The sequence below is a fragment of the Myotis lucifugus genome, unplaced genomic scaffold, assembly GCF_000147115.1.
Source record: "Myotis lucifugus unplaced genomic scaffold, Myoluc2.0 scaffold_389, whole genome shotgun sequence".
In the NCBI taxonomy this organism is placed as follows: domain Eukaryota; kingdom Metazoa; phylum Chordata; class Mammalia; order Chiroptera; family Vespertilionidae; genus Myotis; species Myotis lucifugus.
In genome coordinates, this window is record NW_005871437.1 from 684,421 (window position 1) to 706,535 (window position 22,115).

Below are 22,115 nucleotides of genomic sequence, written 5' to 3' on the forward strand. Positions count from 1 at the left end.
CCTCACGGCGGGCAGCGACTCAGAGAGGCCAGCTCCCCACATCACACAAAGGCGCACAAAACCCAAACACAGACACACAGACTTGGGAACAGCCCCACACCCAAGCCTGGGCCGGGCACACGCCGTTTTCCTCCTCCCTGTTATAAGGACCCTTATGCCATTTCCTCTTCAAGCCTCCATCTGCCCCTTGTCAAGCCTCGGGCCCCTTTCTCTTGGGCCTGACCCCGGACCATTGCTATCGTCCCCTGAGGTCTCTGCACCAACCCTCCCCGTGCAGCCTCTGCAATCTCGACTTCCTCTGCACAGAGGCTCCTCGTCACTCAGAAGCAAGTCGCAGGCCCTGGCCATGACCCTGCGGGCCCACGGCATCCCCCAGGCCTGCTCTGCAGCCACACTGCGCTCCTTGCCCGCCTGTTCTGTGCAGGTCCCACTCTCCCGCCCGCCTCAGGGGCTTTGCACTTTGCCACTTCCTCTGTCCCGAGTGCCCTTCCTCCAACAGCACGTGTTCGCCTCCCCACCTCCTTCAGTCTCTGCTCAGGTGGCCCTGACCACATACACAGAGCAGCACTGGCCACCCCTGCTTTTCTCCTTCACAGCACTGAGCACCATGAGACGACGTGTACATGGTTGGGGTGCTGTCTCCCCCACCCAGTGGCATGGCAACTCCACGAGGGTGGGAGTTTTGTTATTTCGTTTGCTGCCATGTTCCAAGCACCTAAACTAGCCTGGCATACGGTAGGCGCTCAGTCAGTGGGTGCGGACCCCCTGCCGGGCTCAGAGAGCAGCCAGGCAGGCCCCAGCTCCTGTGCAGACAGATCAGGGTACAGACCTGGGCCCGTCACTTCTTTATTAGGTCACTTGACCTCTGAGCCTCAGCTCTCACGTGGCTGTTGTGAGGACCACAGAGAAAATGTGTGGTGCTCACATAGCACCGCTGGCAGCGAGGTCTGCTCTGGACTAACCACCAGCTTCTCGCCCCCTGCCCACCAGGAGTGGCCGGGCAGGCGGGGTGCCCGGGGTGGGGCAGTGTCTCAGCACCATCTCCCTTCCTTTCTACCTTCCCCCCCCCCCCCCGGCCCCCTCCGGTGTCTCAGGCTGGACGCCTGCAAACCATGATCCCGCCTCCACTCGCCAGCAGCTTCCAATCAGCTTCTGCCAATGAGGTCAGGGCAGCAGGCGCCAGACCGCGGGCAGCAATTCCCACGCCAACCTCTTCTGGCTCCCTGACCCTTGCAGAGCCTCCCTCACATCCCTAGCCCTTCAGCAGTGCCGAGAGCAGAATCTCTTGAGCTTTATTTCCTACTTGAAACAGCAGGGCGTGGGGTGGTTTTCTCGACTGAATCCTGACTGGACAAGGGAGTTTCTAAAGCGGTCCCTGAGGGCCAAATTTGGCGGTGGGGCGGGCCCAGCCTGTATACCTGGGTGGCATCAGGTTGGAAGCGGGTGGGACAGCTTCCTCCCCAACTGTGGCACCTTGGGTGGGCCTTCCTCTGGTCTTCCCCACTCGCTCCCCCTCGCCCACCCCCGTCCTGCTCACCCAGAGCTGCCTGGCAGCCACAATCACTACAAAGTGCCAGGCACAGGGGACCATGTCCTCAGCACCCTGCAGCCTCTGCCTCATTCATTAACTCATTCACTCCTCACAACACCCCAGACTGGACAGCGCTGTTATCATCCTATTTCACCCGAGTAAACTGAGACCCAGGCTATGAAGTCATTTGCTAGTGACGCACTTACATGGCTAGTAAATGGCAAAGCCAGTCTGTTTCTAGAGGCCGTGCTCAAAATCACACTCCCTGTTCTCTCCCAGGCGTCTGCGCCAGCAGCTCGAGCTGCAGAAGAGACCTGGGCCCTGGAGGAGGGAGAATGAAGAGACGGTGATGAGTTGACGCTCATTATGTGCTTGAGAATCCACCAAGGCCCTTTCTCCAGCCTCCTCTCATCATAATCACTTCCACTTCCCCGCAGCCTGCAGACCTCAAGCGCATGGGGAGGTCTGTGGAAAAGCAGAGCTCAAATCTCAGCTCTGCTTAACTGCCCTGCAGCCTGGGGAAGTCCTGGCCCTCTGTGGGCCTCGGTTCCCAACTGTACACAGAGGGTGGGCTGGAGGACCGTTAGGGGCTCTTCTAGCACCCACATTCTCAAATCCTGCTTTCCAGACATTTTGAAAACCAAGAGCTTTGGTCAGGGCAGAGGAGTGGACCACACATTTCACCAAGCCGGGCTGGGCTGGTGAGCCAGGCCAGGGGCCAAGGGCGGAGAGCTAGTGTCAACGCCCAGCGCGTGGGGGAGTCGCCATGGGATGGGTTTGCCTGCGGAACAGATAACCTGCAAAGTGGTCCGTCAGGCTGCAGAGGCTCCAGTCCTGCCAGCTGCCCCAGGACTGCCCGTCTCTCAGCAATCTCTCATAGGAAGCCAGGCTGGTTGTCCTCCTCCGATAAGTTGACTTGAGTCACTGACGGCCACTCTATGCTGGACACTGGAGCCACAGGGTGAATCAGACACAGGCCCGGGCCTCTCGGAGCTTGTAGGTAGCAAAGGCAGACATCAACCTTTCTGCCCCCCAAGGCCCAGCGGAACATTCCCCCTGGCTTCCTCGACCCTGGCTCCCAATGTCCCCCTGGTGTGGTGCACACCTAGCCCATGCCCAGGAACTGTCCAGGGCACCATGACCTGCAACCCCTGGACTCTGAAGAAATCAAGCCAGACCTCTGCAGCCCCACCCCATGCAGGGGCTCGGCAGGTATAGTCAGAATTGTTGCTTGGCAACAAGATCTTGTGACATGGCTTACACCTGTCTAGGCTAGAAGGAAAGGCACCAACCTGATCCAGCATCTGGGTACTGGGCTCTTGGCTAAAGTTATTCTGTGCGCCCTCAGAAGCTCCTAAGCAAGATCATTGTGATGTCCCAACGTTTCACATGCCCTGCCAAGAGGCAGGGCCACCCCAGGACAGAGGACACAGGCTTTGAATCCCAGGCCTGCGTTAGCTCTGGGGGCTTCAGTTTCACTGCCTCTAAATGGACTAGGACTGCCTACTAGCAGAGTCGCTGCAGCAGCTTAAACCAGCTGGCGTGTGCAGGTGCTGTGGTGCTCCCCTCCCTCCTGGCCCCTGAGGGGGCATTCACCACCAGTCACACACCGAGTCGGCTCCAAACTCACTCAGGGGCCCCCTCGCACCCTGTACCCCATAGGCTGGGCAGCGCCTACTGGGGCAAGACAGGGCCCTGATGTGTGGGACACACCCTGCTGGGTCCTAACTTGGGCAAGTCCAGAGCAGCAGCCCCAAAGGGCAGCCACCGGGGGAGAGGTGGGAGGGGCCTCAGTCTATGGGACAGCCCCCGCCCCGGTACCTGGCCTGGCCTAGGCCTGACCACCGCCCGTGGAGACACCCACGGGTCAGCATCTCCTGTCTGTCCTGTGGCAGAGGCTGTCCATTGCTGGGCTGCTGGCAGAGCAGGGTAGGGCATGGGCAGCTCAACTGGGATTTGCCCTTCACTCCACAGGGTGGGTGGTGCCATGGAAATTAGTTCTGGAGTCAGGCGGACTGGGGCTGGAATCCCAGGTCCGCTCCTTACGGGCTGTGATCCTCCCTGACGCTCAGTCGTCCCACCTTCAACATGAGACTAGGACCATCCGCCTCGGAGCATCGTTGCTAGGAGGCTGACGTTAGGTATAAAGAACCTAACAGAGTGGCATGTAGTAAACACCGGAGAAAGGCTCACTCCCTAATAAATAAACAGGTGGCCAGGGGAGGCAGGCCGGGGGCAGACCAGACCCCAAACCAGCTCCAACCCCAAGCCAGCACCGAGGGCACAGGATTTCCCCAGATTCCCTATCCGAGTCTGTGGGCAGTCCTTGGAGAGATTTAATGGGGATGGTATCTCCCCCTGGGAGAGAAGACCCCCAACGTCCACCAGCAAAGCTGAAGGTCACATCAAGTCTGAAAGGCGACTTTGTTCTTCCGGCTTTTCTGTTATGCATGAAAGAGCAGACAGTGGGTGCTCGGGATTCATAATTTGAGACATGGGGAGACTAAAGACATCGGCCAAATTTAAACCGAAAGATGAACTTGTTGGGTGTCTTTTCAGATTACGGGGGAAGAAGAAAGGAGAGACTTTAAGTTTTCTAGGATCCACTCAGAATTCACAGCGAGTCTTCCGGACGGCTGACATCAGAGGCTCTGCCTCTGGGTTCAGAACATTTGGAGAATCACTGTTTGAAAGGAACAAAGGCAGAAAGTCTGAGGAGACCCCACTGGAGCCTGCGAGGGCGGCCTTCCCGTGTGGCTCGCCGGGAGGGCAAGGGCACCACCACCGCAGATGTGGCTCCAGGAGGCCAGGACCTGGGGGGTCAAGGGTCACCCATTTCTGAGTCTGGGCTGAGGCTCTGCCAAGTGCTGGAAATGTGACTGCCTTCTTCCCGGGCCGCAGGGCCTTGGTGCTTGCAGTCGAGGGCTAGTCCCATCTGACTCAACAGGCTACTGTGATGAGATAAAGTTGGGAGCTTAGCAGAGCCTGGGGCACAGAGTGGAGCTCAGTTAAGAGGAACTGTCAGTTATCAATTTCACTTTGACATCCTTAACCACATTTGGTCCAAATCGCCTTTTGCTCTGAGATAACCTTTAGCTAAGCCCTCCAGTCACATCACCGATATGATAATGGTGACCTCTGAGTCCCACAAAACCCAGGGAGGTAGGAAGGGTAAAGCTTATTATACCCCTTTTCCCAGATAGGGAAAACTGAGGCTAAAGGAAAGAGGTCACTGATCCAAGGTCAAACCCCTAAGTGGCAGAGCCAGAGCTAGACCTGAGGTCTCCCAGTCACTGAAACACATTTTCCACCAGCGCCCCCCCCCCCGCCCCCCCCAGTCCCGTCACACCCAAGCCACACACCGAGTCCACTGGACCTGTCTGGACTGCCAGCCCAGCACTGAGCCCCAGGCTGGTTTGTGGTCGGCACAGTCTGTCAATCGAATAAATGTGGGGGGCCCACTTGAGTATGTGATGGAAATGATGGACGACACCCTCCCCAAGAAAAATGTACATAGAAACACACAATCGTATGCAAATTCTGGGGGTTCACATACCCTGGTTAGGAAGCCCAGACTCTTCGGGGCTGACATGCTGAGCTGTCCAGAGATGACCTCATCACATCCCCACCTGCTGGTGAAAAGGGGGTCCTACTGGGGCCAAAGACCTTGTCTCCCACTTCTGGGCCCACGGCCGCTGCTGCTCCAGCCCCTGGAGTGCAGGCACTGCTCCCACGCGGCCCTAGGCCACTCCATCCACGTGCTCTTTGTATTTCAAAAAGAGAACATTTATTACTTATCCTTTTCCTCATTAGAAATTCCTTGACAGCAACACAAAGAAAAGCACAATAAGACTTATCTGTGCACACACAGGGCGCACACCCACCACTGGTGGCCAGAGACCACAATGGAGGCCACACCCCACTCACAACCCGGCCTTTCTCGGGCCTCCTGGACGGACCCTGGTACCAAGGACGGCGTGTGCCAGGCCCAACCTCAATGCCTCGTGGCAAATGCAGGGGCCCATACCAAGGTCCGGGAAGGGCAGCGGGGGTATAGGAGCTGGGCAGGGAAAGGCTGTTCTAGCCTGATAAAGACCCTGCAAATCCCACCCCACCCCTCACCCAGGCACTTTGGTCTTTGTATTTTGGTTTAAGTGCTTAGATAAGGAGATTCTAAGAAATGGTGTGTTTTTCCTGGGCTGGTGAAACCTGCTCCAACTACCAGCAGTGTCTCACGTGAGGTTAGCAAAGCCGGGCCCAGGAGGCACCTCGGGACGGAGAAGGTGCTGACAGCTTGGCCGGGTGTCAGGATGCGGGGAGCCCGGTGGGGACGAAGGGGGAGGAGGAAGGAACACCCTGAGAACAGCCGGCTGCTGGTGCGTCCCGACCCGGGGTCAGAGTGTCCAGGTGCTTAGAGTTTGGTTTTGTTTAACCGTCCGGATGAACAGTCTTCAAACAATTCCATTTTCACGGAAATCAATAGCAACGAGGCAGCAAGCAAGGAGGCTCCTGCCAGTTCCGTGTGGAAAGGCACCAGATGGTTTGTTACGAAACACATTTTGGTCAGAAAATAGCTGGGTTTTTTGGTTTCTGGGGGGACAACAAAGCTAGACAAAAGGATGTGTGAACTGTGGGCGGCACAGGTGAGAAGGCAGCTTTGGCATCAGGCCCGGGTTCTACTCTAGACTCTCCCCCTTCCATGCTGGTGGCCTCGGTTTTCTCTCTATAAAAGGGCAACAACATATTCTTTGCCAAATCCAGGAAGTGTGGGGGTGGGGTTCAGGGACACTCACACACAGACACACAGACAAAAGGGAAGAGTGAGCACAGCTCATCCGTCCCGGGGAGAGGGGTGGGGTGGGGGCGCCGATGGAGGGCAGTCACGCGGTCAGACTCGGGGAGTCCGTGGGACTTTGGGCCCCTGCTCGGGGAAGGGCAGCGAGAAATCTGCACGGCAGCACCATCGGGCACCCTGGGCACCACACCTGCTGTGTGTGCTTTAAAGTGCCAGCTGTGTCATCTTTGGTCAGGGGCTGCCCCTCTGTCTCCGAGGACCCCCGGGCCTGCTGGAGCCCCTGCAGATGAGCTGGAGGGACAGTCTCTGCCGAGGCTGCGGTGCCCTCCTGTGCTCAGAAGGCAGAAACGAGTGCTCTGCTGCCCTCAGTGAGGGGCAGGGCCGCCGCGGGGAAATCTGGGTCCTCAGAGAGAAGGGACGAGAAATGCTTTGGTCGCCGTCTGGACACCCACAGCCGAGCAGAGCTTGCTCAAGAGAAGGCAGGAAGCTGGTTGTAACACTGTTCGTGCCTGACACAAACCCAGCTTCCGAGCTGAACCAGAAGTCACTGAATAAATACTCAAGCCCCTTTCAGTTCTTAGAGAGTGGGGTTAGACAACACGTCTCCTTCCCTTCGCTTGACTGGCTGCAGCTTTGATCTGCAGGCTGACAGAGCTGCCCACCGGAAAAGGGGGGCTGGAGGGCCGGGGGGGCCGGGGGCTGTCCCACCCCAACTGCAGGTGGCTGTGGTCACACGCCCCACCAGCCCTGGGCGCTCAGAAGCTGAAGAGGTCCTCCTGCTGAGGGCTGCCGCTGTCAGGCGTGTCCCAGTCGACCGGCGAGAGGCACTGGGCGTAATGGATGTCCTGTGCTGTCAGTCCAGTGTCCAGGACCTGAGGGTTCGTCCGAGACTGGGCGAGCCTGGAAGGCAGAGCTGTGTGAGCCGACGGGCAGGCAAAGGGCTGGCGGGGGCCTGAGGAGCCAGTCCAGCCCGGCCAGCACCAGGGTCAGAAGTGAGAGGGCACGAATGGGAAAATGCCAGGACACAGGGACCAAAGGAGAAAGTCCCAGATGTCAGGAAAGGTGGAGTCTCTGAGGGTCAAATGACTCAGGAAACTGTGGGGCAGGCAGGGGCATTCTCACCAGAGACAGAGGCCGGGGCACACACACCATCCACGGCTCCCTCAGGAAATGCCCAAGAAAGGGGAAGGGCCGCACTGGTGAGGGCACGAGAGAGGCACACGGGGGAGGGGGAGGGTACCACCCTGAGACTATTGGCTATAACTATGTTCAACACAGTGCTGCTCGAAAAGGAATTCAGAAAGAAGACAACCTAAGGGGAGAGTTAAGTAAACTGCAGCCAAGTCCTAAGGAATGCAGGCAGCTGATGAAATGTGTGCCCGAGGTGTTTTCGACACCTGGAGAGATGCTCCTGATAGGTCAGTGGCAAGTGAAAATCAGGGTCCCAAATGCAAGTATGTCGAGCTGATCAATGCATATATATATATATATATATATATATATATATATATATATATATATATGTATGTATAGGATTAAGCCCAAAAGTCTGAGCTGTGGGATGATGGGATGGTATCATTTCCAATTTAATGCTTTGCTGATTTTTGAAGTTTTTAATAAAAGGAACATGATTCTTGGGTAATCTGGAAAAAGCAAATGGAAGGTTTTCTTCCAGCGATGGGGAGGTAGTCAGCCAGTGAAGCAGGGAAGACAGTAAAAGAAGGAGCCACACAGGCCACTCCCCACCACCAGGGCCAGGGGCTTCCTCCAGGCTCTGGCAGGAAGGACCTGGGGAGGAGGGAGAGGGATGTAGGGGGCTGCTCCCAGGGAGAAAGGGAGGCCTAACTGGGAGCCCTGAGCTGCCCGAGCCTCCCCTCGGCCTTCTCAGGGGCCTTTCCCCAAGCTAAAGGTAGCCATGGATGGCTACAGGGATGGCCCTGGGAAGATGGGGAACTGCCCCCTCAGGCTAGACGAAAACAACTCCGTGCTGTGCCCGGCAGTCCTCCTCTGTGTAATGCTCCACGGGCTTAAGTGAGCAATACCTTCCCCCTGCCCTTCTCCATAAATGGAAAACCTCTGGAGGGAACAAAGGCTGCAAAAAAAGCTAGTTTTTGGCCCGGCTGTGGTGGCTCAGTGGTTGAGCATCAACCCATGAACCAGGAGGTCACGGTTCAATTCTTGGTCGGGGCACATGCTTGGGTTGCAGGCCCGATCCCCAGAGTGGGGTGTGCAGGAGGCAGCTGATCAATGACTCTCTCCCATCATTGACGTTTCTATCTCTCTCTCCCTCTCCACTCCTCTCTGAAATAAAAAGCCAATCTTTGAAGGTTACACCAGGAGTAGGAAGAGGAAATCGGCCTCAGCTATAGCTACAGCAGTGTACTTAGTTCAGCTCAGACTATGGTAAAGCAGCCACTAGGAATTGTTTTTTACTTAATAGCAAGAGCTTTCTAGCAGACATGGCCAACCCCAGGTAGTGAGCTCCCCACCCCTGGAAGTATTCAAGTTGAGATTTTTGTTCTGGAGATGGTCAGAGTTGGCCAAGGGCCCCAGAGACCTACCCACAAATGCCAGGCCTCCTTCCCCAGCATAAGGAGCCCAGTTAATGTTACCTTGAAAATGCTTCATCCAGGTCGTCATCCAGCTCCTTGGGGAAAACAAAGTGGGAGATATGAACCCGAGGTGGGGGACGTGTCCCAGCCCTGGGTGAGCTCCCGGGACTCGAGACATAAGCATAGGAGTCTGGGGGGCGCCTGGAGGAACAGGCTTAGGCAGGCCTCCCGCCTGGCTCCCGCCACCAGCAGCTCAGCACAGGGACCCACACCTGGGATGTGAACAGGAGAAAGGGCCCCTGGGCACCTGGACACCTGGGTGGGTTCGATTCCCAGCTCTGTTGTTACCCGAGTGACCCCTTAGGCAAGTGGCTACTCCTCTTTGAGACTCAGCTTTTCCTTCCATCAAAAGGGAGGGTTAGGCCGAAGGCTGCTAAGACTTTCGAATTCTGAGAGGAAGAGGGCGGGAAGGGTTTCCTTGCTTTCATCCACTTCCAAAAGCCCAGCCCAAATTCCAAGCTCAAGGGATTAGTGCTGAGGCGGGAAAACAATGGGCGAGGCCCCGCAGTCTCCCAGAGCAAGTGGGCAGGGGCCAAGGGTGGCTGCAGACAGCGGGGGACGGGCTCAGAGCGCCTGCCCGGCGCACCTGGGTGGCCCCCGACAGGCAGAGGGATTTGACGGTCTTTCATGTCTGTCAGGTGCCAGAGTGTCTTAAACTAAAGAGATATGACAAGTAATGTGTGATTCTGCAGTGGAGCCTGGACCGGAAAAGGACTTGTGGGGACCACAGATTGTGTAACAGTGTCGTACCGACGTTAATGGTTTTGATAACTGTAATGTGGTCACATAAGATGCTAAGGTTTGGGGAATCTGGATGAAGGGTGAACAGGAATTCTTTGTACTGTTTTTGTAACATTTTATAATTCTAAGATTATTTCCAAATAAAAGACTTTTTAAATTTTAATTTAAAAAATGAGGTTCCTCTGGTAGATTCTGCAGGCAAGTCATCCTCCTCCCTGAAGAGATGAAAAAGCTGAGACACACAGAGGTCAGGGGCCTCCCCAGTTCGCAGAGCGTGTCAGGGGCCAGCTGCCGGCTGCCCAAGTCCCAGACTCCTCATTCAGACGGTGGGGGGAGGCGGGTCAGGAGCGATCTCTGCCCGCCCTGAGAACAAGGGGGCCTTTGGCTCGTCCTGCAGTCGGGATGCTTAGGCCAAGAGGCCGGGCATTGTGAGGGGACAGCTGTGCTGGGAGCCAAGCCTGCTGGGGACCTAGCCCTGGGTTCAAAGGGGACATTGTTCATCGCCTACCCTGGGCCTGGGTGCTGCTGGGCTGGGGGTGGCCCTCCCAGATGCCTGTAAGTCATGGGTGCCAGGCCCCGGACCGCCCTGGGGCCTCCTCCAGGGATAAGCCTGTGGCTCACCGGATCCCCGCGGGGTCAGCAGGCCACACGGACACTCACCCAGACAACACTGCTGCTACTCAAGGCTGGAGGCCTCGGGGCCTCATCGACGTTAGTGGTATTAGCGCTGACTGTGGACAGCGGGGCCTTGGCCATCTCTTCCAAGTCCAGCAGGTTCCCCGTGGCAACCACTATGAAGGGTCCGGGCAGATGCGTCAGTGCGAGAGGAGCCTCCTGTCTCCCCACCTCATCTCCTCGTCCCTCCTGGAGCCTCCTGGTCTGTCCTGGCCCCGACTCTCCTTGGCCAGGGCCTTTCCCAGGCCGATCACCCAGAACACCCAGAGCCCCACCTTGGCACCTCCCAAAGCAGCTGGACAGCTGCCCCCGACGTGAGATCCTCTCCCCGACTAATGGTTTATAGTCACAACAGGTGCTGAGCTCAGTAAGCGATCCCAGACAGCATGGAAAGCACACACAGAGAGAGGTATACATATGTGCATATTTTTGCACAGGGACACATCTGGGAGAACATGACCATAATGAGTAACTTTCCCCCTTTATCTCCATCTTCTAGTTTATTTATAACGACCATGTATTATGTATTTAACAACAAAACCAAAATAAAAAACCGAGAGTTTGCTCCAACCCAGGAGGGAGCAGGGCTCTGGGTGAAGGGCAGACCCCGAGACCTGCAGTGATTCCAGCCCCTCCCCCTGCCCAAGACTCACGGTTCTTCAACGAGGGGGTGCTGCTGCCGCGGCCCCCACCCAGGCCGTCCCCGCCCTCCTGGCTGGCTTTCTCCCTCTTCTCCTTCTCTGTGGGATCAAGGCACAGTGCGTTAGTGCCTCTGACCCCAGCACTCCATCCCCAGCAGCTGCTGGGCGGAGAGTAGGCTGTGGCCAACCTCAGGGGGCAGGTCTCCCTCCAGCAGGAGGAAAGGAACTGCGGGTCTCAGTTCATGCCCACAAGGCACCTTCAAACTGGGGAGGTGATGAAGGTGGGAGTCTGTCCAGGCCTTCACCACCCGCTCCCCAGCCCACGGGACCCTGCCGGCCTTCTTCAGTGCTCCCTCCTCACCCCCGCCCACACACAATGTCTGTGAACAAGGCTCACCTTCCTTGGACACCTGCCAAAACTCAAAGGCAACTTTGAAGGCCTGGGCTACGGTGAGGGTGACAGCCTGAGCCTGAAAAACAGGAAGTGAGTTCAGGGGAGGGGTGCAGTATTAGGGGGGTAATAGCAAGTCTGAACTGGAGGCTGGGGGTTCCTGGGCAGGCCCGCCTGGCTCCATCCCAAGGCTCTGGAACGCCTGATGAATGGAGGCAGAGTCCCGGCCTCTCCCAGGTCACAAAGCAGCCGGGTCAGAAAGAGGCCACACCCTCCCCAGGCAGCTGGGCCCCTCTTCAGCACCTGTAGCTCAGCCAAGGCTCCCGCCCTCATTCCAGCCCGTACCTTGGCAATGGCTGCTCACCTCGACTTTTTCCCTTCCCTTTGGGCTTTCCTAAATTCAATTCATTGTGAGGCTGGCTTCTTCTGAGAAGCCCGCCCTGATTACTCAAGGACTCCACAGTTACTTAACCCTTGGAATTAAGAAACAGAAAAGCCAGAGTTGGAAAGGGTCCGACCACTGTTTGAATGAGCCACGGGGGCAGAGGTCAGACTGGTTAGTACTACACAGAGTCAGAGGGCTTATAACTGAACCCCAGAAAGGCAGTGGGAAGCTTATACATTTCCTGACAGAAGCAAGTTGTCAGTGAGCACCGTGACAAGGGATGAAAACCATTCAGTGCCATCACCCTCCTGCAAGGCGGGGCCACACCTTGGCCCTTCACCCTTGGGGAACTCCCACCCACTCTTCCAGCCCAACTCCAACATCACCCCTCTCTCTTGTCACCAGCTCACATGTCTGTGTCACCCCACCTGGTGCTCCCCAAAGGCAAGAATCACCCCTGGTTCCCAGAGCCCCCCAGAGGGGCAACATGCTGGCTGAACTGCATTTTCCCGAGAGGCAGGCATCCTGAGGCCTCAAGCTCCAGCCAGGGCCTCCTACCCCACATTCCACTCAACCCCTTCTTCCCTCTGATTCTAGACCAGCGTTCATCAGCTCAGCTTCTGGGAGTGCAGGCCCCAGAGCTCACAGCTATGGCTGGAGGCGACAGCCAGCTTCCTTCCGAAAGCCGGGCCCAGGGAAGAAAGCACCAGACCCTTTCAAGTGTACAAGCTCCGGCTTCACCAGCCTCTGCCCCACTCCCTTCCTCTCGCCAGACAACTCAATTTAATTGAGAAATGAATCCATGGCTACTGCCTTTAAAACTCTTTTTTTTTTTTTAATTTAAAATCCCTAAACAAGCTGACTGATCCATGCCAATTAAACTTCACGAAGTATAAAATCTCATTTGAATGTCTCCATCATTTACATTTTTGATGGAAGTACGGGGACTTTATGGCAAAACTTAAATATGGTAATTAAGTATGAAACTCTTCACAGCTGTTTACAATTTAAGCTGTCACAACTGAATCGACTCAGTTACCATTGAGAATTGCTCATGAACTAAACTAAAAATATGGACTAATTACAAGCCCGAGTCAGTCACTATACACCCAAGCAAGGCTGGTCATCCGAAGTGGCAGGGGGATGGAAACACCATGATTTTTGCCTTCGGGAAACCTGGGGGCACAAGCCTGTCTTTGCATTAATCTGCTTATTCGTTTGCATACACTCCTGCCCTTTCTCCCTAAAGTCCTGAGCTACAAGCTAAACCAAATATAACCCAAGATTCGGAGGTGGACAGGTGGCTGCAAGCCCAGGCTGGGCAGGACCGGGAGGGGTTGGGCCCTACCCTCTGGGGCGGCTGCAGGAATTTGGGCAGCACCAGAAGAAAGGACTGCTCCAGCCTGCCCTCAGGTAGGGGGGGAGGAGAGGGGGAAGGGGCGGGAGTCTTCCTGGATTCCACAGGACAAAAGCCTACCTATCCCTCTGAGTGGGTCTGGCCTGTGGGCCTGTCTGATTGCCCTGACCAGGTTCGACCTCGCACATTTTTCTGTGTCTCTATCTTGTTCCCGGTAACTAGGCTGTTCATTCCTCAAAGGGGCCAGGTCTAGCTTAGGGCTGCAGAGCTGGGCCAGGACCAGGGATCCCAGACGCGAGCCCAGTACTCAGACCAAGGCAGCCCCAGAAGCTTAAACCTTCGCACAAAAGGATCACCTGAGAAATGCCAATGGCCATGTGGGGGAGAACAGCTCCCCGCCACCCTGCCCGGAGCAGGATTAAGGGTATAGCTTTGCTCACTGCCAGTACACCTGCACCGAAACCCTGGGCTCCTGTCAAGGCCAGCAGCTCCACCTTCGCCCCAGAGCCCGGAGGCTGAAGTGCTCGCTGAGAAGTCCCAGTCGGGCAGATGGAAACGTTTCTTTGTAGAGAAATTTATCCTAGGGGCCACTGGGGAAGGGAGGCCTGGTCCTGCCTGAGTTGAGCTGAACGGGTGGGCAACCCAGAAAAGAACCCCTTGCCCCCCACTCCGGGGGGTCATAGGCATCTGGCTCATTCAGGCATCCAGGTGAGAAAGGGTGGGGATGCAGAGACTGTGGCCCCGGGCCAAAAGGACTGAGGACTTATGTCAACATCCAAATTCAAGGCTCCCCTGCAGGAGGAGTGACCTTGCCACCCTCCCAGGCTCCTCAACTGCCATCCACTCCACTGCGTTTTGCACCTCTGTGTCTTTGCACCTGCTAATTCCTGTGCTGGAGGGCGCTCACCCACTCGCCATCCCATCCCCTTTCTCTTGGCCTGGCAAACTCCTACCTATGACTCAACCTTCAAAGCCCAATTCAAAATACCTCCTTCTCTGGGAAGTCTTGCTGACGTCCAGTGAGACTTACTAACCTCGACGCTAGAACCGAGACCCTGTGTCCCAGTTACTGAATCCAGCCCCTTCTCCCCCACCACCTTGTTCATATCCCCACGGCTGATTTCCTGGGTCCCCAGAGCCCGACACAGGGCTCAGCCCAGGCCAGACAGCAGCGAACATCTGCGGGGGTACCTGTCAGCAGGTGGGTTGCAAAACCTGAGGCGCCCATTTCACCTGCTGCCTCCTCCTCAGAAACGTCCACTAAGCCCCGAGAATCTTGGGATTTCCATCTTGGCCAGGCACCAGGCCGGCTGGGGCTCAGCTGAGGCCTTGGGGACCACAAGAACACCATCCTTGCATCAGTCAATTTACACCCCCTTGGGCTGGGCTAGCTCCTCCAGGGGCTTCCCCCGGGCTCCCTGTAGGGGGAGGCCAGGTGGGAGAGGGCAGAAAAGGAGGACAAGCCGTGATGCCGTCATCCCGGACACAGGTGAAAACCTGGCAAGAAGAGTGGGCGTTGGTGCCCCTGTCCAACAGGCGCCCTTCCCTCTGCCCGACCGGGCTCTGCTGTCGGCATGAAGCCGTGGCCGGGCTGTTTTCCTCAGTAACGGGCTCTGGGCCTGGGGCAGGCTGATTTTGATCGGGGGCCATCTACAGTCCTCTGGACCCGGCGTACCAGACCAGGCCTCCCTTCGCCGCTGGGCCAGCATCGGCTTTCTTTTATCCCCCAACCTCCCCGTCCCAGAGGAAGCCTCTGCATCTTAGGAACCCGCCCCCCACCCGCAGCGATGGCCATGGCCATGGCCAACTGCCCGCCCAGCGCCTGCTCTGGTCATTGGGGAGGAAGAGACAAACAATACGGACATAATGAGCCTGTATTTTAAGTCTTTGTGGCCTCATAACAGACAAAGCCAGGAGTCCACTGTCATGGGAGAAGCCACTGCAGGGGCATCACGAGGCCCTGGGTGAGTGGCCAGCGACACCGAGCCAGCAGCAAAGAATAAAGGTGCACCAAAGAAACGGGGCCTCTCAGAACAATCCCGACTCTGCTGATGGGCAGGCAGCCCAGAGAAGGGCAGGGTCTTATCCACGGTCACACAGGAAGGACATGGGCCAGGATCAGACCGTCTGTCTCCTCCTGTAGTGCTCCTTCCGAGAGACCTGTGGGAGGTGGAACTGTGACCCCCAAGAGGTCCACACCCTAATCCCTGGAACCTGGGAACCTTACCTCACATGGCAAAAGGGACTTTGCAGATGTGATTAAATTGAGGATTTTTGAGATGAGGGATTATCCTGGGTACCCAGGGGGCCCGATCACAAGCGGCCATATGAGAGGGAGGCAGGAGGGTCAGGTCAGAAATAGTCATGTGATGAGGGAAGCAGAGAGGGAGATTGGCAGGTGCCACACTGCTGACCCCAAGGCTGGAGAAGGGGGTCATGAACCAAGGAAGGCAGGAGGTTTCTGACACTATAAACGGCAAGAAAATGTATCTCCCCTGGGACCTTCGGAAGGAAAACAGCCCTGTCGACCCATTTCAGACTTCTGACCTCCAGAACCAGACAAGAATAAATTTGTGCTGCTTTAAACACTAAGTTTGTGGTAATTTCTTACAGCAACAATAGGAAATGTATATCTAAAGCATGTCTCATGGGTATAGCAGGAAGTCTGGGGGTCCATGTCAAGACCGTGATGTCCTTGATGTGTCCTTGAGGATGGGGAGGGGATACCCCATAGGGCACCTCCCCTGAGTTTCAACGAGCCTGCTCTCCCACTCCGCCAGTCTCCTTGACTCCCAGGAACATAAGGCCTGGGCCCTGGGGCTCTGGCTCCATATGCAGGCTGACAGAGGCCAATACTAAACCAATAAATGTGTGGAACCTCTTTCCAGGGCAAACGGTCAGGCTTCGGGGGCCTTGGAAATGAAGGGGCTTCCAACACCGAAGGCTGACTCACTCCCGGTTCCCTGCCCCAAAGCTCAAGACATGCCCAGAGACCTCGGAGATTCCCACTGATCCCAGCCAGGTGTGGCCGGGGGGACTGGAAATGGGGCCCGGAGTCCCTGCTCCTTACAGTCATGCAGGGAGGGGGGAAACCATGGGTTTAAACCAGCCGTGGGCAAACTACGGCCCGCGGGCCGGATCCGGCCCATTTGAAATGAATAAAACTAAAAAAAAAAAAAAGACCGTACCCTTTTATGTAATGATGTTTACTTTGAATTTATATTAGTTCACACAAACACTCCATCCATGCTTTTGTTCCGGCCCTACGGTCCAGTTTAAGAACCCATTGTGGCCCTCGAGTCAAAAAGTTTGCCAAACCCTCACTCTGCCTGGCTAGTTGTGTCATCTTCAGCAAGACAGTTGACCGATGAGTCTGATTTCTCATTAAAAATAAAAATAAAAACAATGAAGACAGTAACTGCTCCCACCTCACAGCACTGTTGTATTAAACGAGAAGACCCTTTAAAGCCTGCCACTGGAACAAGCACATGGTATATACCAGAAAACAGCGATGCCCTCCCCGCTCTCGCCACAGGAAGCTGGTCCTCCTAGGCTCTCACTTTTCTCTTTCACTCTGGGCCCCTCTGATCACCAATCTCCAAGGACGAATCCCTACAAGGCCCTGCACCTCCAGACCAGACTAATACCAGGAGACCCCAAAAACCTCAAATCCAAATCACATTACAGACAGGCAGGGCCAGGGCGCTCACTGGGGACACGGGCTTGTCACTGCTCACAGCCCACTCTGACAGGTGTCTTGGCGCCCTCAGCGCCCACCGCCCACTTGGGGTTCCCAGGATTTCCTATTTTAAGTGATGTGTCACCTTGGCTTTGCCTTCCCACCAGACAGGCCGCCAAGGAGAGGCGGCCAAGGCGAGCAGAGCTGCCCGAGCCCCGGCTCTCCCCACTGACCATTTTCCGCTTGGTGCAGAGGAAGGCGTGGCACTCGAGATTCTCGTTGTGCTGGCTCTGGGCGATGTAGGCAAACACTTTGCCGTGCATCTTGTCCGCCGTGCAGTAGGAGATCCTGCAAGGCGAGTGGGAAATGTCACCAGAGCCCTGCATGGGGGCCTGACAACATCCAGAACACCCACCCATATGGCATCTCCCCTGAGTTCCAGACAGCCTGCTCTCCCACTCCACCGGTGCACGATCCCGGAGAGCCGGCCTCGGCCCCTGGGCCTGGCATCCTGGGCCATCCATGACGGAGGAAGGACTGGTGGAAAGACTGGAGAAAGGGCACTTCCCCCTCTACTGAGCCACACCCCAAAATTGTAATAGCCGAGCCCTTACTGTACACCAGGCAGTGTTCAGATATCATCTCATTGAACTCAGAGCTGCCCTCTGAGAAGGGTTTTATTAGACCACCAGCTAGTGGCAGAGCGGAGACCTGACCTCACCCGCTGATTCAGAGGCCTAACCACTGCCATGCTACCTCTCAAGGGCTTGTGCTGACCAGGTGGAAGGGAAAGCGGACACTGCCCACCCACTGAGGCCCTTTGGCTGGCCTCCTCCTCCCCTACCTGCCCTCATGCCCCTGACCAGAGGCCAGAGGGGTTCCAGGACTGTCCCTCCCAGGGCGAAAGAGACTGCCAGCAGACTCTCCTGGAGAAGGTGGAGTGGAAGGGCTGGGAGGAGGGTGAGGGTGTGGAGACGACCAGCCCAGGAGCCCCCGGGGTCCAGGAGCTCCCTCATCTTAGACACTTGCCTCCCTTGTCTGACCCTCCATGCTGGGAACTGCAACCAGCACAGGAACTGGCAGCTCAGAATGGAGACAGTTCAGCAGACGCCCTTCCCCAGTGTGGCTCCAGCTTCAACCAGGCATTGACATAGGGATTAGCACCACTTAAGACCCCCAGATGGGCAGAGGGATGGGTACCAGGTCCCCAACTACCCCTTCTCCATCCGGCGGTTCCAGCCCCTCCCTTCCCCCGGGTTTCCCCACAAAGGCCTCTCCTTCTTTGCCCTCGTGGGAAACACTTATATTCTATCTCCTATTTCCTCCTCTCCATCCCTCCTAGACTGGAAGCTCCTTGAGGGCAGGGCTGGGTCTGATGCCTCACCTGGTTAAAGGAGGCAGATAAAACCAGGCAGGTGAAAAATAGCAGCCAGAAACTCTAAAACCACCCCAACCCCAGTACTGGCCACGCTCCAACCGGCTAAGCCACCTGCTTAGACACAAAGCAATATGGCAGAGGGAGGCCTGGCAGACCAGGGCCTGCTGGACAGAAGTCCGGCCTTGGTGTCCTGGTCCCAGCTTAGCCACTACCTCACCAAGGCCTTGGTCAACCTGAGGCCTCTCTGGACCTCAGATTCCCCATTTGTGATATGAATCTCTGCTGCCCCTTCCAGCTCTGAAATCCTACAACTGACCAGCTGAGAGGATGGGGACAGCCTGAGGCTCCCGGGCTGGGCTCTGCCGCTCATGAACAAGGCATCCCACCCCCAACTGATACCATCTACATTGTGCCCTCAGACTCTGCCTTCAGATAGCACCTCAGTTAATTCAGTGGCTTCCCTGGACGCCTGGCCAGATGTCCAGAGCAGAGCTGCTGCATTCACAGCGGAAGGAAAGGACCATGACTCTGCAGCTGTCTGCTCCAAGCCTGACTCAGCAGGATGCTTGGGAGAGGAGGGGGGCTGGGGAGGCGGTTCCCAGTCCTCTCAGGCCTCAGCTGCCTGCTGCAACTAGTGATCACAGCAGCAGCAGCTGCCATTTAACCAAGCGCCCAGGGTGAGCCAGGTGCTGTGCACTCAGTGCTTCATAACAGCCCCGTGAGGCAGGATCTGTTTCCACCCCAATTTACAGATGAGGAAACGGAGGCTCCAAGGTCACTCGGACAGGGCGTGGCAGAGCCTGGCTGCCTTCAGGCAGGGCCCTCTCCCCACTGCCCCAATCGGCTAGTGAATGTGGGTGATGCTGAGCTTACCTGTAAATGGACACGTTCTCAATGAGCTGGCTGGTGATGCCGTCAGTCAGGATAATCCCCCGTGGTGACACCTTGAGAGTCACCTTCTGCAGCTTCTTCCCGCTGGCCTTGGCCTTGGGGCAGACATGGGTCAAAGGAGCCTGCCTGCCTCACTTGGGGCCCACCCTCATGGCTACATCTAGCTGCTCCAGCCCCCAGACTCCAGGCCCATGTGAGGCCTCAGCTGAGGTGACTGGAAGACATTTCCGCCAACACCTTCTTCTAGTAAAAATAGGGACAACTGCTTCTCATTGAGCAGCCGCTGTCTGCCGAGCACTGGTCCTCGAGTCAGCCGTGCTTTTTCCCAGGAGGAGAAGGGCCCAGAGAGGCTAAGGGACTTGCCCCAAAACACACAGCCAGGAGGACCTCACACTGAGCTCTGAGGGGGCTACCACAACCCAGTAGGATGACTTCCGGGGACGCTGCTCTACCTGCTGACCCCGCTGGGCCTGAGCTGAGGGTCTGAGACCGACAGGGGAGGTGGATTTATAGGGCCCTCGCTCACTCGGAGCAGGCGGGAGGGAAATCTGTCTCTGGTGCTGACCTGCCCCTCAGGACACAGAGCAAGTGGTTGGGTGACAGTGACCTCCCCATCCCTTCCTGGCACTAAGTCACCGACTGTTAGGCAGGGACCCGAGCTGGGGGAGGGGAGGCTGGGAGAGGACATGGCCACAACTGCTAGAGAGGGGGACACTGACCCTCACCCCACAAGCCCAATGGCTACCCTTTACCAGAGTCCCCGAGGCAGATGCGAGGGGACTCAAGGGCAGGGACAGGCCAGACACATCCAATTGGGGTAATAAGAGCGGGACAAGCAGCACCCCGGGAAGAAGCTGAACCTGACTCCCCACACTGAGGCTCACCGTGGCCACGATCCTCTTGACGGCGGCCGCGGACATCTCCTCGCCCTTGGGCTGCTCCACCAGCGTCATGCCCAGGTACTTGAGGTTGAAGAGCATCCCCTCGAGCAGCGTCTCCCGGGTGTCTGTCCAGTTCTCAGGCAGCTCTGGCAGGAGGACAGGCGCTCAGACCTGCTGGGCAGGCACCACGGCCACAGCCCTCGCAGCCCCTTTCCCACGGACCCAGCAAGGGGCTGTGGGTCCTGCCATCGACCATTATATTTTTAATACATTTTTATTGATTTCAGAGAGGAAGGCAGAGGGAGAGACAGAAACATCAATGATGAGAATCACTAATGAGCTGCCCCTGCGCACCCCAAATGCAACCCAGGCATGTGCCCTGACAGGGACTCGAACTGTGACCTCCTGGTTCATAGGCCAACGGTCAACTACTGAGCCACTTGAGCTGGAACCATTATTTTTATAGTTAATAAAGGGCAAAATTAACATTTTCCAGTATGTACCAAGCACTGTGGTAGCAAGCTTTACATAAAATATTCTCATTAATCCTCACGAGAACCTAAAAGGTAGATCACTTTATCATACCCATTTACAAAGACACTGAGGCCCAGGGAGGCAAAATCACATAACTGAGTCCAAAGAGCCAGCAAGTATAAGAGCCAAGATTCAAACCCATGATTTCAAGCCCAAAGCCCAAACTCAACTTCAATGCTAACACTTGCTGAGGGCAAACCATACCATTTTCTCACTGAATCTTTAATGCAACCCTGAAAGGTGGATATTATCCCTTCAGACACGAGGAAACAGGTTCAGAGAGCCAGTCATCGGACAAAGGCCCCATACACGGAGTTAAAGGGATGGAGTTCGAGTTCAAATCTGGGTGATTTCCACAGCGCCAGCCTGCTCTGCTTTCCTCCATCTGCACGGCCATGGAGACCAGCATGAAGGGGACCAGGAAAGAGACAGCAGGCCAAGGAGAGTAAGGCGAGGGTGAGAGTAAGGGTTTGGGAAGGGGGGAGGTAACTGCTCAAACGACATCATGTGAAGGCGCCTGAATCCCGCAGGCCTGGGTGTGAACACCAGCTCTGTTTCCCACCACCTGCATGGTCTTGGAGAATTCTTCTCTCTGAGATGAATAATGCCCGGGCTGCAGCACTGACCAGAGCAGGCACAAGGGAAGGGTCCTTTGAAAACTCGGACCATGAGGGAGGTCAGAAAGGTTGGAAACAAGGGATGAGCCTAGCTCCCTGGGCAGGAAAAGACCAAGAAGTAGAGTTGGAAAGAGGCCCCCACCTCGCCCCACCCACCTGTGAGAGGACTCTGAGCAGGCACAGGGTCAGGACCAGTTAACCATCCCCAGGGTTCCTCCGCAGGAGCTGAGGCCCAGAGGCACCAGATCACTTAGCTGGGGAGCAGGGAGGCCAGAAGGCAGGCCTCCAGGGATCCTTCCCAGCCCATCACCAGGATGAACGAACATCCTTGCTCCTGCCAGTTGGGGCCCGCTGTCCATCCCTCATCACCCTCTATCAGATGCTGTAACGTAGGAGGTATGTATTATGGTTGTACCCATTTTATAGATGAGGAAACTACTCTTCAGCCTCACACACAATCTTGGACAGAGCAGGATTCAGACAGGAATCCGTTTCCAGGGTGCACCACCGAGATGGCCAAGGCCAGCTTCCTTAGACCATTTCCAGAAATCCACCCAAGCCGGGAGGGCAAAGTATGCACTGCCATGCTTTTCTCTGGTGTCCTTGGCAGACATTGCTAATCAACTGTAACTCTCTATTCCCTCTGATTTACAGGCTTTGGACTGTTCCTCAGCACAAGGCTCCAGGGAGGCAAAAACAATTGATCAGGGATGGTCTTGTTCATCTCATTATCCATCACGGCCCTATGACAAACGTACCAATCGATCAGGGATGGTCTTGTTCATCTCATTATCCATCACGGCCCTATGGCAAACACCCCCCCCACCACCACCACCATTTTCACGTCTCCCACTCTCCCATTTCCTCCAGCTCAGCCCTTTCCTGGTCCGTGTCCAAAGCCACTTCCGCTCCCTCCATTCCAAAGGGCCAACGCTTGCCAAGGTCACAGACAACCTCTTTGCTGTCAAAACATTCCCCAGCCCTCCTTGACCTCTGAAATGCTTGAC

At 56.3% G+C, this 22,115-nt stretch overlaps 1 protein-coding gene across 3 annotated transcripts; it reads right to left on the minus strand.

The window, feature by feature from the left end:
• Window positions 1-5,295: 5,295 nt before the first annotated feature.
• LDLRAP1 (low density lipoprotein receptor adaptor protein 1) lies at window positions 5,296-20,145 on the minus strand. Of its 3 annotated transcripts, none has more exons than XM_014467346.2 (8): window positions 19,961-20,124; window positions 19,059-19,171; window positions 17,041-17,155; window positions 11,393-11,465; window positions 11,008-11,094; window positions 10,340-10,470; window positions 8,939-8,973; window positions 5,296-7,226 (listed from the first exon to the last, which is right to left on the minus strand). In XM_014467346.2, exons 1-8 carry the CDS (start codon window positions 20,054-20,056, stop codon window positions 7,082-7,084), a joined length of 795 nt encoding a protein of 264 aa, XP_014322832.1. In that variant the 5' UTR covers window positions 20,057-20,124; the 3' UTR covers window positions 5,296-7,081. The 3 variants fall into 3 exon arrangements, with proteins under 3 accessions (XP_014322832.1, XP_014322831.1, XP_014322833.1); XM_014467345.1 differs by lacking the exon at window positions 5,296-7,226 and adding an exon at window positions 7,925-8,114 and having other exon boundaries at window positions 19,961-20,135; XM_014467347.2 differs by lacking the exons at window positions 5,296-7,226; window positions 11,008-11,094 and adding an exon at window positions 7,925-8,114 and having other exon boundaries at window positions 19,961-20,145.
• Between the last annotated feature and the right edge of the window lie 1,970 nt (window positions 20,146-22,115).